General features: G+C 40.5%; 1 protein-coding gene across 4 annotated transcripts in view; it reads right to left on the reverse strand.

Annotated features, from left to right (window-relative positions):
- The window catches only part of IL23R (interleukin 23 receptor), a 75,396-nt gene that overhangs the window by 43,955 nt on the left and 12,342 nt on the right, over positions 1–19,099 (reverse strand). For 3 of the 4 annotated variants that reach the window (XM_005204485.5, XM_059884848.1, NM_001127172.1), the window contains 1 exon segment: positions 18,555–18,678. In XM_005204485.5, coding sequence (XP_005204542.1) covers positions 18,555–18,678 — 124 coding nt within the window. 4 annotated transcript variants of the gene reach the window in all.

Genomic DNA, 19,099 nt, shown 5'->3' on the forward strand with positions numbered 1-19,099 from the left:
TTTAAAGATAGATGCGATAAGTTTTTCTGTCAGTTAAATGGGGGCATAGTAGAAAGAAATCCAGGAGGACTCCAGTGATTTTTAACTTGAATATTGCAAAGGATGGAGTTGCCACTTACTGAGATAGGGAACATGAGTCTGAGGAGAGGGAACTAAGTATTTGGTTTTGAAAATATTAGCTTTTGGACATTAAGAGGAAACATTGAGTATGAAGTTAGGTAAAATTTGGCTGCAGCTCAAGAGATATGGAGATATGGACTGGAGGTACAGATTAGGGAGTTTTACAGCATAAATTTGGTTGAGATCTTTTAGATAATGAATGTAGATAAATATAATAAGAGGTCCTAGAACAGAGCTCTGGATCACTATTCAGTTCAGTTCAGTTACTCAGTCATGTCCAACTCTCTGCGACCCCATGAAACCCAGCACGCCAGGCCTCCCTGTCCATCACCAACTCCCGGAGTCCATCCAAACCCATGTTCCTTGAGTCGGTGATGCCATCCAACCATCTCATCCTCTGTCGTTCCCTTCTCCTACTGCCCTCAATCTTTCCCAGCATCAGGGTCTTTTCCAATGAGTCAGCTCTTCTCATCAGGTGGCCAAAGTATTGGAGTTTCAGCTTCAACATCAGTCCTTCCAATGAACACCCAGGACTGATCTCCTTTAGGATGGACTGGTTGGATCTCCTTGCAGTCCAAGGGACTCCCAAGAATCTTCTCAGTTCAAAAGAATCAATTCTTCAGTGCTCAGCTTTCTTCACAGTCCACATCCTTACATTCTCACATCCTTACATGACCACTGGAAAAACCATATCCTTGACTAGACGGACCTTTGTTGGCGAAGTAATGTCTCTGCTTTTTAATATGCTGTCTAAGTTGGTCATAACTTTCCTTCCAAGGAGTAAACGTCTTTTAATTTCATGGCTGCAGTCACCATCTGCAGTGATTTTGGAGCCCAGAAAAATAAAGTCTGACACTGTTTCCACTGTTTCCCCATCTATTTGCCGTAAAGTGATGGGACCAGATGCCATGATCTTAGTTTTCTGAATGTTGAGCTTTAAGCCAACTTTTTCACTCTCCTCTTTCACTTTCATCAAGAGGCTCTTTAGTTCCTCTTCACTTTCTGCCATAAGGGTGGTGTCATCTGCTTATCTGAGGGTTATTGATATTACTTTACTAGAATGAAGGAGAATTGACAAAAGAAACTGAGAAAAAGCATTCAGGAAGAACCAAAAGGGAGTGCTGTCCTGGAAGATCAAAGAAGGAAGTAAAAAGTTAAGTTAAATGTTCCTGATAATAAATCTACCCTTCCTGAAAAGGAAGGTAGGAACTGAGAATAAACTGTTGCATCTGCAATGGGAACGTCATTAGCAACACTGATAAGACCTGGAGGTGGAAGGCAAAGCTTGACAAGATTAAACAGAGGATGAAAAGAGAGGAAGTAGAGGTGGAAAGTACAAACAGCTCTGTTTGAAGAGTTTGCCATATGAAGGAGCAGAGAGATAAATTAGTGGAAGGGGGTGCCTAGGGAAGGTAGATGCTACAGCATTTTGAAAGCTGATGAGGAGATCCAGTAAAAATAGAAAAGGTGATGATACAGAAGAAAGGAAGGAGTATTGTTGGAGCGATGTCCTCTAGCAGGCAGACAGAGAAAGATCTAGTCTTTAGTGGAGAGCTGGCCTCAGGGCAGTGGTAGTTCATCCACAGTAATAGAAGGGAAGACCAAGTGTGGGGTACAGATGTCAGTGTGTCATCAGATGAGGGAGGTTGTGGTATTTCTTATAACTCTTATTTTCTCAATGAAATAGGAAGTTAGTCATCAACAGAGAGTGAGAAGGGGGAGAAGATGTTGGAAACCAAAGATGAAACAGTAACAAAATAATTGCCTGGTTAGTGGGGGAGTGACTTGACCAGTGAAGTTCCACAGGACTACTGGGTAGCTATCTGGGCTCAGTTGAAGTGAGTGATCATGAATATAAAGTAATATCAGTCAGTAAGTTTGTATTTGTCCCCAGCCACAATTAGCTCTCCAAGCACTGGTGTAGAATCAGTGAGAAGATGGATTTTAATATATGAACTGATTTTTAAGTCCTAAAAGAACTCAGTAGAAATATAACATCACAGCCTTAAATATATTTGGAATTATATTTAAGAACTCTGTCTGGCTATTATGAATATGAATATAGAGAGAAACATGTGGCAAAAGCAAACAGGTCTTATGAAGTAGAAGAGTAACAATTGATTTTAAGGGTCTTATTAAAACTAAAAGACCCTATTGGTCTCTCATGGTACAAGAAAATATACTATTGGTGTTATTCTAAATAGTTTATGATCTTGTCATGCACAGAGATGTTGTCTATTTTTTAAAAGTTTTCTAGCATTTAACATAGTTCTGAGAAGACATGAAATTCTAAATAAATATTTGTTAAATTGACTTGAATAAAATAGAATGAAGGGCCACCAGGCACTCATTTTCATTCAACAAGTATTTACTGAGTACCATGCCAGATATTGCAAGAGCTTCCATGATAAAGAAAGAACATATTTACATGTAGCTGTTGAGGGTAACAGGACAACAGTAAGTAGTGAAGGAGGAAACAGACAGAGCTGGACTCCATCTCAGGCCAGGCTGTGAACATTAGGCTACATGTATGGTCACTCTCCCAATGGACTCTGAACTTTGTGCCCAGTGTCTATAGAAATGGCATACCAATGGAAAACCAGACCCCCGATAAAAGAGCCTCAGGACTTGTACTTGGGCTCTCCATTGCCTAAAAGAATATGCTAATTATCTCTGTAACAGAACAAAGTCGTAAATTCCATTATGTTTATCGGGATATGACCACAGTCCTATTGATAAATGTCCACTGTTTATCTAGTCTTGTGACACATGAATCATGGGCTAACCTTGATCGTATCTCTCTTTTATCTTTTCCAGACTAGTTTCTAGGAATTGGGGGAGGTGGGTTTGAGCAAGTACACTTAGGGTATATAAGGTTTTCACAAAAACTGGTCGGGGTCCTTGGCTAGGAGGAGACTCGGCCTTGGACCTGCCGGTATAATAAACTGCACTCCACTATCTGCACTGTCCTTCTGAGTGAGTTTGTTTCCTGGAATGCGTGGCTACAACAGTAGATGCTTAATAGCAGAGGTTTTATTTTTGTTTGTTTGTTTGGTTTGTTTTTTTTTCTATCACCACCCATTGGTGCAATACTTAGCAAAATACAAAGGGGTTGAGAAGGGTATGTGAAAGGTCATGCTGGTGGAGTCACTACAGAAGTCCTGTACAGAAAGAAGATTCTTGAAACAACATAGACACAATTCCTCTGCTTTACAACTTCAACCCCACACCATCTGGAGGCCCTCATGGCCCCACTGCTCCCATGGAGGGAATGCCATCTTTCTGCCACTGTGGAAACAAGTAGGTGGGCTGAGGTGAAATGCCTCTCTCTGTACATGATTTTACTGGAAAATAGAACCACAGGAGCTGGAAGTGAAACCTTGCAAATGCTGATATCTACGCAACTGCCAAAGTAGAAAATACCCTGAGAACTCAGGGTTCTGAGTTCTCAGGGTATTAAAAAGAAGAACCTTTTTAAATCTGATACTACCCTCAACCAGAAAATTCATTATAAGTCACCTTTTTCCTAGGGGGGAAAGACCTTACTCATTAGTTAGAAATGGATTTCTGTAATTTTTCTCAGTTCATGGATGTGTTTTTAATTAATTGTGAGATGAACAGATGTCTGTTTTCTTTTCCAATTTGTCTGTGGTTACAGGAGCTCATTCTTTGAATTTGCTAGAGGAATACATTCATTTTTATGCTATCACTTCACATCCTTTATGTCCTTTTTAAGATACAATAAAATTCCACTAATCTGGACTCAGTCAATTTAGAATTTGGGTTAGATTTGCCTAAGCTTGGCTATAATTTACTCTCAGTTTCAGAAAAGACATGAAAAAATACCTTTTTAATATATAGGACCTTGTATTATTATTATTCAACTTGATTGTGAAGGGAGGATACAGGAAATGTCCATTTCTAATTGTCAGAATGATCACTCAACACATGTTTATTGAGCACTTTCTAGATGCCAGGCCTCATCCTAGGCTAAAGAAAGATAGCAGTAAACAAAGCAAGCAAAAATTCTTGCCCACATTGAGTTTACGCTTCTAGTTTGAATGACTTTAAAATGAGTGACTTTACTATTGATGTATGTACACCAGCTTGAAAATTAGTCTTACTTATTAGACCACGTTTGACATTCTTTCTAGATAGTCATCTGTCTAAAGTTATTATTACTTGAAAAGAAAGTAAATAAAGTTATTGCTTACAATAACCTGTAAGTGATCATTTTTATGGCTTTGCATTCATCTTCTCTCCCAAATCAGTCAGGTTTTGATTTTAGAATGAATCAAAAAAGTCTAGAGAGTCAGTCTTGAGTTTCATCATAATGTTCTAACACTCTAACATCATCTTTTTGTCAGTTTCTAAGCATTTCCTATTTGTGAGCCTTTTCTTATAATTTGCTTTCTTATAAGTTTTATAATACTTAGTTTTGTATTACCTATACTCATTTTTCAGGAGGCTAGGGCTTAGCAAAGCTAAACAAATTTTCCAAGGTCACTCAGCTAGCAACTGTGGCAGATACTGTTAGATTACTGAACTGCATCCACCATACCCTTCTCCTGGGTTCCCGTCCAGGTAGAGTAGATGTGTAATTCAATTCTGGCCAATGAGATGCAAGTAGAAGTCCATGGGAGAATTTCCTTTTCCTTTCACTACTTTCCTGCCTGAAACTTGGATGAGAAGCCTGGATGTGCAGCACCCGAGGACTAGGGTCAATGTTCTAAAGACTGCAAAGAAGAAAGATAGAAAGAGCCTGGGTCCTTGGAGTACAATTGAATTAACACACTAGCTCTGCACTACCTACCGCCAATGGCTTGACATAAATAAAGCCTTGTCTGTTTGGGTCATTGCACTTGGGTTTTCAGATATTTGTACCATTAAAGTCTTCTAACTGATAAGTCTGCAAACTGGAAATCAAACATTAAAGTCTAAAGCTCATGCTCTTTCCAATGGATATTTTTGACAGTTAACTCTTTAATAAACCTAGTCTTCAGACTTTCAAAGTGACTTTTTGAGTACCGAGAACAATTTCAGTCCTCATAACTACTGTAAGTAACCCTCACTTGATAAAGTAGATATGTCCCTTAAAAACCACCATGTATAAATAATTTAGACATATATAATTGTCAATGCATTAATGGCTTTTAAAGAGATGTATAATAATCTTATAAAATTGTGAGAACATTTTAATGATACTAAATAGGAAATTATGCATGGTCGACAAGTGTTTTCTAAGAAACATATTTTTTCAAATTGTGTTATGCCTATTTCAAGTTTACAACACAGTCTCATTGCCAGGAATCCAAGAAGGCATATTAGCAAGATTTGAGAGAAGTAAACCATACTCACTATGGTGACAATAATCAACAAGATAATAGCAAATATTGACAAGAATGTGGGGAGGTTGGAATCCTTGGTGGGAATGTAATGGTGTGGCTCCTTTTTTTAAATAATTTTTTTAATTAACTAATTTATTTTAATTGGAGTATAATTACTTTACAGTGTTGTAGGGGTTTTTGCTATATGTCTACATGAATCAGCCATGGGTGCACATGTGTCCCCCTATCCTGAACTCCCCTGATGTGACTTCTTTAGAAAACAGCATGGCAGTATAAAAATGGGCAGAAGACCTGAATAGACATTTTTCCAGAGAAGATATACAGGTAATCAATAGGCACATGAATAAATGCTCAACATCGCTAGTCATTGCGTGCGTGCTCAGTCGCTAAGTCATGTCTGACTCTGTGATCTCATGAACTGTAGCCCATCAGGCTCTTCTGCCCATTGGATTTCCCAGGCGAGAATACCAGAGTGGGTTGTCATTTCCTTCAAGGGATCTTCCCAACCCAGGGATCGAAACTGCATCTCCTACATTGGCAGGCAGATTCTTTACCACTGAGCCACCTGGGAAGCCCAGTGCTAATAATTAGAGAAATGCAAATCAAAACATTAATGAGAGGTAATGCACCGGGGTGATTCATTGGTTAGGAATCCACACTCTCTGCCAAGGGCCTGGGTTCGATCCCAGGACGGAGAACTAAGACCCACAAGCTACATGGCAAGATCAAAGAAGCCCAACAACTCTCTCTTCCACCAAATACCAATGAGATATCACCTCACACCTGTCAGAATGGTTATGACCAAAAACTCTACAAATAACAAATGTTGGCAAGGATATGAGTAAAAGGAAACCTTAGTATACTGTTGGTGGGATTGAAAATTGGTGCAGCCACTATAGAAAACAGTATGGAGTTTCCTCAAAAAACTAAAACTAACGTATCATTCAGGAATTCCACTGCTGAATATATATTGAAAGAAAATGAAAACACTCATTCAAAAAGAGACATGCAACTGATGTCCATATATATATACACAATGGAATATTACTCAGACATAAAAAAGAATGAAATTATGCCATTTGTAACAGTGTGGTTGGACCTAGAGGGTATTATGCTCAGTGAAATAAGTCAGACAAAGAGAAATCTGTTTTCATTTATATGCAGAATCTAAAACAAATGTATATGACAAAAAAAGAGATAGACTCACAGATATAGAAAGCAAACTAGTGGTTACTAGTAGGGAGAGGAGAGAGGGAAGGGACAAGATAGGGGTATAAGATTAAGATACAAACTATTATCTATAACATAAATAAACATCAAAAATATATTGTATAGCATAGGGAAATACAGCAATTATTTTGTAATGACTTTAAATGGAGTATGACCTATAAAAATATTGAATCATTATGTGGTACACCTGAAACTAACAAAATACTATAAAGCAGCTATACTTCAATTAAAAAAAGAGTGTGGCAGTTCCTCAAAAGTTTAAACTGACTTAGCATATGACCTCACCTTCATGGATCACAGCCTTGTTGTGGCGAAGGGGCTTGCGTAACTCAGTGAAGCAATGAGCCATGCAGTGGAGGGCCATGTAAGACAGACAGATCATAGTGAAGAGTTCTGACACAACCTGGTCCACTGGAGTAGTGAATAGCAAACCACTCCAGTATTTTTGCCTTGAGAACCCATGAACAGTATGATAAGGCAAAAAGATATGGTACAGGAAGATGAGCCTACCAGGTCAGTAGGTGCCCAATATGCTACTGAGGAAGAGCAGAAAAGTAGCTCCAAAAAGAATGAAGAGGTTCGACCAAAGCAGAAACCACGCTCAGTTGTGCACATGTCTGGTGGTGAAAGTGAAATCTGATGCTGTAAAAAATTATATTGCATAGGCGTTGAAATTTTAGACCCATGAATCAAGGTAAACTGGACATGGTTAAGCAGGAGATGGCAAGAGTGAACACCGACATTTTAGGAATCAGTGAACTAAAATCGACCAGAATGGGCAAATTTAATTCAGAGGACGATTTTATCTACTACTATGAGCAAGAACACCTTAGAAGAAATGGAGTAGCCCTCATAGTCAACAAAAGAGTTCAAAATACAGTATTTGGATGCAATCTCAAAAACAACAGAATGATCTCAGTTCGTTTGCAAGGCAAATCATTCAACATCACAGTAATCCAAGTCTATGCCCCAAGCACTAATACCAAAGAAGCTGAAGTTGAATGGTTCTATGAAGGCCTACAAGACCTTCTGGAACTAACACCAAAAAAGGATGTCCTTTTCATCATAGGGGCCTGGAATGCAAAAGTAAGAAGTCAAGAGATACCTGAAGTAATAGGCAAGTTTTGCCTTGGAGTACAAAATGAAGCAGGGCAAAGGCTAGCAGAGTTTTGCCAAGAGAACGCACTGGTCATAGCAAACACCCTCTTCCAACAACACAAGAGACAACTCTACACATGGACATCACCAGATGGTCAATACTGGAATCAGACTAATTATATTATTTGTAGCTGAGGATAGAGAAACTCCATACAGTCTGTAAAAACAAGATCGGGAGCTGACTGTCATATCATCAGGCTCTTATCATCAGTTCCTTATGGCAAAATTCAGGCTTAAATTGAAGAAAGCAAGGAAAACCCCTAGACCATTCAAGTATGACCTAAATCAAATCCCTTATGATTATACAGTAGACGTGATAAATAGAGTCAGGAGATTAGATATGGTAGACAGAGTGCCTGAAGAACTATGGATAGAAGTTCATGATATTGTACACAAGTTCAGTTCAGTTCAGTTCAGTCACTCAGTCGTGTCCGACTCTTTGTCACCTCATGAATCACAGCATGCCAGGCCTCCCCATCCATCACCAACTCCTGGAGTTTACTCAAACTCATGCCCATCGAGTTGGTGATGTCATCCAGCCATCTCATCCTCTGTCGTCCCCTTCTCCTCCTGCCCATAATCCCTTCCAGCATCAGAGTCTTTTTCAATGAGTCAACTCTTCACATCAGGTGGCCAAATTATTGGAGTTTCAGCTTTAGCATCAGTCCTTCCGAAGAACACCCAAGACTGATCTCCTTTAGGAGGGACTGGTTGGATCTCCTTGCAGTCCAAGGGACTCTCAAGAGTCTTCTCCAGCACCACAATTCAAAAGCATCAATTCTTTGGCACTCAGCTTTCCTCACAGTCCAACTCTCACATCCATACATGACCACTGGAAAAAATCATAGCCTTGACTAGACGGACCTTTGTTGGCAAAGTGATGTCTCTGCTTTTGAATATGCTATCTAGGTTGGTCATAACTTTCCTTCCAAGGAGTAAGCGTCTTTTAATTTCATGGCTGCAGTCACCATCTGCTGTCATTTTGGAGCCCAAAAAAATAAAGTCTGACACTGTTTCCCCATCTATTTCCCATGAAGTGATGGGACCAGATGCCATGATTTTCATTTTCTGAATGTTGAGCTTTAAGCCAACTTTTTCACTCTCCACTTTCACTTTCATCAAAAGGCTTTTGAGTTCCTCCTCACTTTCTGCCATAAGGGTGGTGTCATCTCCATATCTGAGGTTATTGATATTTCTCCCAGCAATCTTGATTCCAGCTTGTGTTTCTTCCAGTCCAGCGTTTTTCATGATGTACTCTGCATATAAGTTAAATAAGCAGGGTGACAATATACAGCCTTGACGTACTCCTTTTCCTATTTGGAACCAGTCTGTTGTTCCATGTCCAGTTCTAACTGTTGCTTCCTGACCTGCATACAGATTTCTCAAGAGGCAGGTCAGGTGGTCTGGTATTCCCATCTCTTTCAGAATTTTCCACAGTTTATTGTGATCCACACAGTCAAAGGCTTTGGCATAGTCAATAAAGCAGAAATAGATGTTTTTCTGGAACTCTCTTGCTTTTTCGATGATCCCGTGGATGTTGGCGGTTCAGGAAGTTCACGGTTCACGTATTGCTTAAGCCTGGCTTGGAGAATTTTGAGCATTACTTTACTAGCGTGTGAGATGAGTGCCATTGTGCAGTAGTTTGAGCATTCTTTGGCATTTCTTTTCTTTGGGATTGGAATGAAAACTGACCTTTTCCAGTCCTGTGGCCACTGCTGAGTTTTCCAAATTTGCTGGCATATTGAGTGCAGCACTTTCACAGCACCGTCTTTTAGGATTTGGAATAGCTCAACTGGAATTCCATCACCTCCACTAGCTTTGTTTGTAGTGATGCTTTCTAAGGCCCACTTGACTTCACAATCCAGGATGGCTCTAGGTGAGTGATCACACCATTGTGATTATCTTGGTTGTGAAGATCTTCTCTGTACAGTTCTTCTGTGTATTCTTGCCACCTCTTTTTAGTATCTTCTGCTTCTGTTAGGTTCATACCATTGGCAGTGACCAAAATCATCCCCCAAAAAAGAAATACAAGAAGGCAAAGTGGTTGTCTGAGGAGGCTTTACAAATAGCTGAGGAAAGAAGAGAAGGCAAAAACAAGCAGGTAAGAAAAAGATACACCCAACTGAATACAGAGTTCCAGAGAATAGCAAGAAGAGATAAGAAGGTCTTCTTAAATGAATAATGCAAGAAGCAGAAGATAACAGTAGAATGGGAAAGACTGGAAATTGCTTCAAAAATTGGAGATTTCAAGGGAATATTTCATGCAAGAATGGGCATGATAAGGGACAGAAACAACAAGGATATAACAGAAGCAGAACAGATTAAGAAGAGGTAGCAAGAATACACAGAACTATACAAAAAAAAAGTCTTAATGACCTGGATAACCACAATGAAGTGAGCATTCACCTAGAGCTGGACACCGTGGAGTGTGAAGTCAAGTGAGCCTTAGAAGTATTACTGCAAACAAATAAGGGGATGGAATTCCAGCTGAACTATTTCAAATCCTAAAAGATGATGTTGTTAAAGTGCTGCACTCAGTATGCCAGCAAATTTGGAAAACTCAGCAGTGGCCACAGGAAATGGTCAGTTCTCATTCCAATCCTAAAGAAAGGAAATGCCAAAAAATGTTTACACTACTGTACAATTGCACTCATTTCACATGCTAGCAAGGTAATGCTCAAAATCCTTCAAGCTAGGCTTCAGCAGTATGTGAACTGAGAACTTCCAGATGTACAAGCTGAATTTAGAAAAGGCAGAGGAAGCAGAGATCATAGAGAAAGCAAGGGAATTCCAGCTGGATAAATACTAAACTGGAATCCAGATTCCTGGGAGAAATACCAGTTACCTCAGGTATGCAGATGATATCACTCTAATGGCAGAATTGAGGAGGAACTAAAGAGCCTCTTGATGAAGGTGAAAGAGGAGAGTGAAAAAGCTGGCTTAAAACTCAACATTAAAAAAACTAAGATCATGGCATCTAGTCCCATCAGTATATGGCAAATGAAAGGGGGGAAAAGTGGAAACACTGGCAGATTTTATTTTCTTAGGCTCCAAATCACTGCTGACAATGACTGCAGCCATGAAGTTCAAAGACACCTGCTCCTTGAAGGAAAGCTATGAAAAACCTTCATGGCATATTAAAAAGCAAAGGCATCACTTTGCTGAGAAATGTCCATAGAGTCAAAGCTATGGTTAGCTACCATCACTGATTCAATGGACATGAGTTTGAGCAAACTTCGTGAGATAGTGACAGTCAGGGAAGCCTGGCGTGCTCCTGTGCATGGGGTCACAAAGAGTCAGACATGACTTAGAAACTGAACAACAATACCATACGACCTAGCCACTCCATTCCTAAGTCTATGCTCAAGAGAAATGAAAATACATGTCTACACAAAAGCTTGTACATGAATGTTAGTACAACATTATTCATAATAGCCAAAAATCTGGAAACAACCCAAAATATCCATCACCTAGTGAATGTGAATAAGTTAAGTGTGATATATTAACACAATGGAAAATTATTTAGTCATAAAAAAGAATGAAGGACTGATACATACTACACCACAGATGAATCTTGAAAACCTTACCCTAAGTGAAAGATGCTCTTCATGAAAGACTAATTTGTATGATTCCTTTTACATAAAATGTCCACAGTAGGCAAATCCACAGATGATACCTAGGGCTGGGAGAGTTGAAGGGAAATGTGGGGTGACTGCTAATGGAGATATGGTTTCTTTTGGCATGAAGAACATGTTCTAATATTATGGAGATGGTTGCTCAACTCTTTGAATATACTAAAATCTTTGAATTTTGCACTTTAAATAAGGTGCATTGTATGGAATATGACTGACCTAGAGCCAGACATCCTGGAATGTGAAGTCAAGTGGGCCTTAGAAAGCATCACTACAAACAAAGCTAGTGGAGGTGATGGAATTCCAGTTGAGCTATTCCAAATCCTGAAAGATGATGCTGTGAAAGTGCTGCATTCAATATGCCAGCAAATTTGGAAAACTCAGCAGTGGCCACAGGACTGGAAAAGGTCAGTTTTCATTCCAATCCCAAAGAAAGGCAATGCCAAAGAATGCTCAAACTACCACACAATTACCACTCATCTCACACGCTAGTAAAGTAATGCTCAAAATTCTCCAAGCCAGGCTTCAGCAATATGTGAACCGTGAACTTCCTGATGTTCAAGCTGGTTTTAGAAAAGGTAGAGGAACCAGAGATCAAATTGCCAACATCCTCTGGGTCATTGAAAAAGCAAGAGAGTTCCAGAAAAACATCTATTTCTGCTTTATTGACTATGCCAAAGACTTTGACTGTGTGGATCACAATAAACTGTGGAAATTTCTGAAAGAGATGGGAATACCAGACCACCTGATCTGCCTCTTGAGAAATTTGTATGCAGATCAGGAAGCAACAGTTAGAACTGGACATGGAACAACAGACTGCTTCCAAATAGGAAAAGGAGTACGTCAAGGCTGTATATTGTCACCCTGTTTATTTAACTTCTATGCAGAGTACATCATGAGAAACGCTGGACTGGAAGAAACACAAACTGGAATCAAGATTGGCGGGAGAAATATCAATAACCTCAGATATGGAGATGACACCACCCTTATGGCAGAAAGTGAGGAAGAACTCAAAAGCCTCTTGATGAAAGTGAAAGTGGAGAGTGAAAAAGTTGGCTTAAAGCTCAACATTCAGAAAACGAAGATCATGGCATCCAGTCCCACCACTTCATGGGAAATAGATGGGGAAACAGTGGAAACAGTGTCAGACTTTATTTTTGGGGGCTCTAAAATCACTACAGATGTTGACTGCAGCCATGAAATTAAAAGACGCTTACTCCTTGGAAGGAAAGTTATGACCAACCTAGATAGCATATTCAAAAGCAGAGACATTACTTTGCCAACAAAGGTTCGTCTAGTCAAGGCTATGGTTTTTCCTGTGGTCATTTATGGATGTGAGAGTTGGACTGTGAAGAAGGCTGAGTGCCGAAAATTGATGCTTTTGAACTGTGGCGCTGGAGAAGACTCTTGAGAGTCCCTTGGACTGCAAGGAGATCCAACCAGTCCATTCTGAAGGAGATCAGCCCTTAGATTTCTTTGGAAGGAATGATGCTAAAGCTGAAACTCCAGTACTTTGGCCACCTGATGTGAAGAGTTGACTCATTGGAAAAGACTCTGATGCTGGGAGGGACTGGGGGCAGGAGGAGAAGGGGACAACAGAGGATGAGATGGCTGGATGGCATCACTGACTCAATGGACGTGAGTTTGGGTGAGCTCTGGGAGTTGGTGATGGACAGGGAGGCCTGGCGTGCTGCGATTCATGGGGTTGCAAAGAGTTGGACGTGACTGAGCAACTGATCTGATCTGATGGAATATGAAATATACTCAATAAAGCTATTGTACTAAAAGAGTTTATTCTTTTATAATTAATATGTATTATTCAGTTTTCATTCCAATCTTAAAGACAGGCAATGCCAAAGAACGTTCAAACTACTGCACAATTGTACTCATCTCATATGCTAGCAAAGTAATACTCAAAATTCTCCAAGCCAGGCTTCAGCAGTATGTGAACTGTGAACTTCTAGATGTTCAAGCTGGATTTAGAAAAGGCAGAGGAACCAGAGCTCAAATTGCCAACATCCATTGGATCATCAAAGAAGTGAGAGAGTTCCAGGAAAACATCTATTTCTGCTTTATTGACTACGCCAAAGCTTTTACTGTGTGGATCACAACAAACTGTGTAAAATTCTGAGAGAGATAGGAATACCAGACCACCTGACCTTCCTCCTGAGAAATCTGTAAGCAGCACAAGAGACAACAGTAAGAACTGGACATGGAACAACAGACTGGTTCCAAATAGGAAAAGGAGTATGTCAAGGCTGTATATTGTCACCCTGCTTATTTAACTTATATTCAAGGTACATCATGCGAAATGCTGGGCTGGTTGAAGCCCAAGCTGGAATCAAGATTGCTGGGAAAAATATCAATAACCTCAGATATGCAGATGACACCACCCTTATGGCAGAAAGCGAAGAAGAACTAAAAAACCTCTTGATGAAAGTGAAAAAGGAGAGTTAAAAAGTTGGCTTAAGACTCAACATTCAGAAAACTAAGATCATGGGATCCGGTCCAATAACTTCATGGCAAATAGATGGGGAAACAATGGAAACCGTGACAGACTTTATTTTTCTGGGCTCCAAAATCACTGCAGATGGTAACTGCAGCCATGAAATTAAAAGCCACTTGCTCCTTGGAAGGAAAGCTATGATCAACTTAGACAACATATTAAAAAACAGAGACATTACTTTTCTAACACAGGTCCATCTAGTCAAAGCTGTGGTTTTCCCAGTAATCATGTATGGATGTGAGAATTGGACTATAAAGAAAGCTGAGTGCCAAAAAATTGATGCTTTTGAACTGTGGTGTTGGAGAAGACTCTTGAGAGTCCCTTGGACTGCAAGGAGATCCAACCAGTCCATCCTAAAGGAGATCAGTCCTGGGTGTTCATTGGAAGGACTGATGCTGAGGCTGAAACTCCAATACTTTGGCCACCTGATGTGAAGAACTGACTCACTAGAAAAGACCCTGATGGTGGGAAAGATTCAAGGCAGGAGGATAAGGGGCCAACAGAGGATGAGATGGTTGGGTGGCATCACTGACTCGATGGACATGAGTTTGAGCAAGCTCCGGGAGTTGGTGATGGCCAGGGAAGCCTGGCGTGCTGCAATTCATGGGGTCGCAAAGAGTCAGACGCGACTGAGCAACTGAACTGACTGATTGATTAAAAGAAAAATAAGTAATCAACTAATCAAGGTCAGTGGGTCCATGAGATAGTAAAAGTTCCAGGAGATAGACAGCAAGGCCCTAGGCATTCTCTGTCAGTCTGGCACATAGAAATTTTCTGTGAGCTTTAGCTGTGGTGTTTGCTCCTATACTGCCCTTGTTTTCACATTCTTAAAGTTGCCTTTGGGCTTCCCTGATGACTCCTCACTGTCCATGGGGCTTCTCCAGGCAAGAATACTGTAGTGGGTTGCTAGTCCCTTCTCTAGGGGATCTTCCCAACTCAGGGATCTAACTTGCATCTCCCACATTGCAGGCAGTCTTTACTGTCTGAGACACCATGGAAGCCTCCTGATGGCTCAGATGGTAAAGAATCTGTCTGCAATGCCAGAGACCCAGGTTTGATACTGGATTGGAAAGATGACCTGGAGAAGGGAATGGCTCCCCACTCCAGTATTCTTGCCTGGAGAATTGGACTTGACCGAGTGACTGACACACACACACACGCAGGTTGCCTTTGCAATGAGATTCTTGTCCTCATGACCTCTTTTCATCTCAAAGGCACTACTTAATCCCAGAAACAAGGAAGAGAGGGTAAGTCTTAGACACCTGTTAGAATCCTGGCTCCATGATGTCTTAGCCGAGTGACTTTGGGGAAGTAACATAAGCTCTGTAAAAGGGGACAATTATAATAGTTACTGTGCAAGGTTGAGCTGAAGATTGAGGATGTGAAGCACATGAAGTAACAGAGTGCAGTGCTTAGCAAACTGTGTACTGTTTGACATCACAATCTATCTCTGATCTGAGTGTTTCCATCATTCCTTTTGTACCCAACCATACCTCTGCTTAGTGAAAGATGTGAGCTTCTTGCCCATGGCATGTAGCCAATAACTCCAGGCTTAGTAGTGTATTCATAAAATCTGTCTAGTTTTTGTCCAGATATTTTGAGCAGAGTGGTGTTACAATTTATGTTTCACTTAGTCAAAATTATTCTGAGTATCTAGCAGATGGAGAGAGCAAGATTGGAAGGTTATTCCCTTCCATAATGATGAGACTTGGATAGCATCTCTCAAATATGCCCTTTTATCTGGGTTCCCACACCACTTTAGCAGAAAAAACTAAATTAGGAAGAAAGCAGTCAGGCCATGCCAAGTTCAAATCCCACCTCTCCCTCTCATAGCTGTGTGGTCCTAGACGCATCATGTAACCTAGCTAGGCCTCAGTCCCCTGTCTACAAAAATCAGGAAAATAATCATATGTACCCCATAAGGTTGCATAGGGGATTAAATGACTTCCCAGCTTGTGCTAATGGTAAAGAATCCACTTGCCAGTGCAGGAGACTAAGAGACATGGGTTCAATTCCTGGGTCAGGAAGATCTCCTGGAGGAGGGCATGGCAACCCATTCCAGTATTCTTGCCTGGAGAATGCCATGGACAGAGGAACCTGGTGGGCAACAGTCCATAGGATCGCAAAGAGTCAGACACAACTAAAGCAACTTAGTACAGCACAGTGCAATATCTAATACATATATATAACATACAAAATGTGTCAATGAACTATTATCAGTAAGGTTTCTGCCCAACAGTAGGCTATTAGTAGTTCAGTTTTGGAAGAGTCAAAAGTAACATGAAGGGGTCAACACCACAACCCGTGTGTTTTTCAAAAGTCAACTGTACAAAATTGAAGGCTTTCTTTGAAAAAAAAAAAAAATCAAATGAAACAAGAATAGGGAGACCAATCTACCCCAGTTTGCCCACAGTTTTTCCCTCCAAATTAGTGATATTATTTCCATCTTTAACACTGGCAAAGGATTCCGAAACAGACTGACATACATGGATATAGTTTAGATATAACCCAGAAACATTTGAGTTGTGTACATTAAGGAGGGAAAGATTTTTCCACATCAACCATTTCCTATTTTGCAGTTTATAAATAGTAGAAACTAACAATACTCTTCCCCTAATCTAAGTTTCCACTGTTTCCCCATCTATTTCCCATGAAGTGATGGGAAACAGTGGAAACAGTGTCAGACTTTATTTTGGGGGGCTCCAAAATCACTGCAGATGGTGACTGCAGCCATGAAATTAAAAGACGCTTACTCCTTGGAAGGAAAGTTATGACCAACCTAGATAGCATATTCAAAAGCAGAGACATTACTTTGCCAACAAAGGTTCGTCTAGTCAAGGCTATGGTTTTTCCTGTGGTCATTTATGGATGTGAGAGTTGGACTGTGAAGAAGGCTGAGCACCAAAGAATTGATGCTTTTGAAGTGTGGTGTTGGAGAAGACTCTTGAGAGTCCCTTGGACTGCAAGGAGATCCAACCAGTCCATTCTGAAGGAGATCAGCCCTGGGATTTCTTTGGAAGGAATGATGCTAAAGCTGAAACTCCAGTACTTTGGCCACCTCATGCGAAGAGTTGACTCATTGGAAAAGACTCTGATGCTGGGAGGGATTGGGGGCAGGAGGAGAAGGGGACGACAGAGGATGAGATGGCTGGATGGCATCACTGACTCGATGGACGTGAGTCTGGGTGAGCTCTGGGAGTTGGTGATGGACAGGGAGGCCTGGTGTGCTGCAATTCATGGGGTCGCAAAGAGTCGGACACGACTGAGCAACTGAACTGAACTGAATCTAAGTTTGTATGAAGTAATATAACATTTATGACTAGTTATTTGTCTTTAAGCATAAAACTTTTGAACTTTTGGCTGCATGGTGGTCTGGCTCCCGAAGTCTGGTTAGTGTTAGATCATAACAGAAGAGTGTTTCCACAAAGCTCTCCTCAACTCCAATTAAGAAAGTATTACTTTCATTCAATTATTGCTTTCAGTTTTAAAGCTGAAAGTCCTTTGTCCTGATAGCTCCCTTATTCTTCCCTGGCTTGCCAGGGAAGATGGTTGATATATATAGACACCAAATTTGAGATTTGGGGTTCATTATTAATACTCTCTTCCATGAATTTAGTGATAACTATGGACCTGGCATTACTTTGCTGACAAAGGTCCATCTAGTCAAAGCTATGGTTTTTCCATATGTGGAATATGGATATGAGAGTTGGACTATAAAGAAAGCTGAATGCCAAAGAATTTATGCTTTTGAACTGTGATGTTGGAGAAGACTCTTGAGAGTCTCTTGTACTGTGAGGAGATCCAACCAGTCCATCCTAAAGGAAATCAGTCCTGAATATTCATTGGAAGGACTGATGTTGAAGCAGAAACTCCAATACTTTGGCCACCTGATGCGAAGAACTGACTCATTGGAAAAGACCCCGATGCTGGGAAAGATTGAAGGCAGGAGGAGAAGGGGAAGACGGAAGATAAGATGGTTGGATGGCATCATCAATTCAATATACATGAGTTTGAGCAAGTTCTGGCAGTTGGTGATGGACAGGGAAGCCTGGTGTGCTGTGGTCCATGGGGTCACAGAGTCAGACACAACTGAGCAACTGAACTGTACTGATGGACCTGGCATGGTGATTCACACTTTAAAAGTCAAATTCCACTTAAACAGAATTAACCTATCCATTAGGTTCTATTTTCAAGCCTATTTTAAAGATAAAGAAATGACAATATGGAGAGTTTAAGTGCCTAAATCCTAGAAGGAACAGAGAGCTGAGATTCAAGGAAAGATCCTTTTAAAACTGTGCTGTATCACATTAGGTCCTTGCCCACAGTCACCTCCAATGAGTAAAAACAGCAGAAAGATTATGGAACATATTGCCTCACAGGGTGAAAATATCAATGGCCTGAAAAGTGTTTTGGTGGATTCCTTGATTGGCATTAGGGAGTTGGGGATAGTAAAGATGCATTTAACATTTGAGGCAGATTTCTTGGATCCCTGCTGGAGGCACAGCACTGGCTGAACTGGAGTGGAATTGCTCAGGATAGACTGTTGAGGAGGGAACCTACCTCTTCACGTACACCACATACTTTGTGTCTATGTAGGTGGGCCTCCCAGGGTTCCAGGTACAAGTCATGTTGCCAGAATATTCATAAATGACACAGGCTACTTTGTCAGGTACATCTGGTGGATCTGCAACAAAATGTATCACTTAGGAACCACCACAGAAACATCAAGGTTTTTTATAGTTAGTTGATAACCATTCCATTTCATTTGGAAAACCAGGTCAATCAGCACTTCCCCATTCCACCCCTTCCAGCTCACATTCCAGCCCACTTTGCCCTGAAACATTGCTGCTTTCCTTCACATACTTTACTATATTCCCTCTTTGGGGATACTAAGGTGATCAAGTTCCTCCCATCCAAATGAATTCCTCCCCAAATTATCTTCCCTCAGCTGTCAGTATATCTTTCTCTTTTTCACAATAGCTTTTTTCTTTTTTAAAGTCCATTATACTGGTCTTTTTCCTCAGTTCCCATTTACTTTTGAACCCCAAACAATCAAGATTCAGACCCACAATTCCACCAAAACCACTGTTGTTAAGGTCATCAAT

This window comes from Bos taurus, chromosome 3, assembly GCF_002263795.3.
Source record: "Bos taurus isolate L1 Dominette 01449 registration number 42190680 breed Hereford chromosome 3, ARS-UCD2.0, whole genome shotgun sequence".
In the NCBI taxonomy this organism is placed as follows: domain Eukaryota; kingdom Metazoa; phylum Chordata; class Mammalia; order Artiodactyla; family Bovidae; genus Bos; species Bos taurus.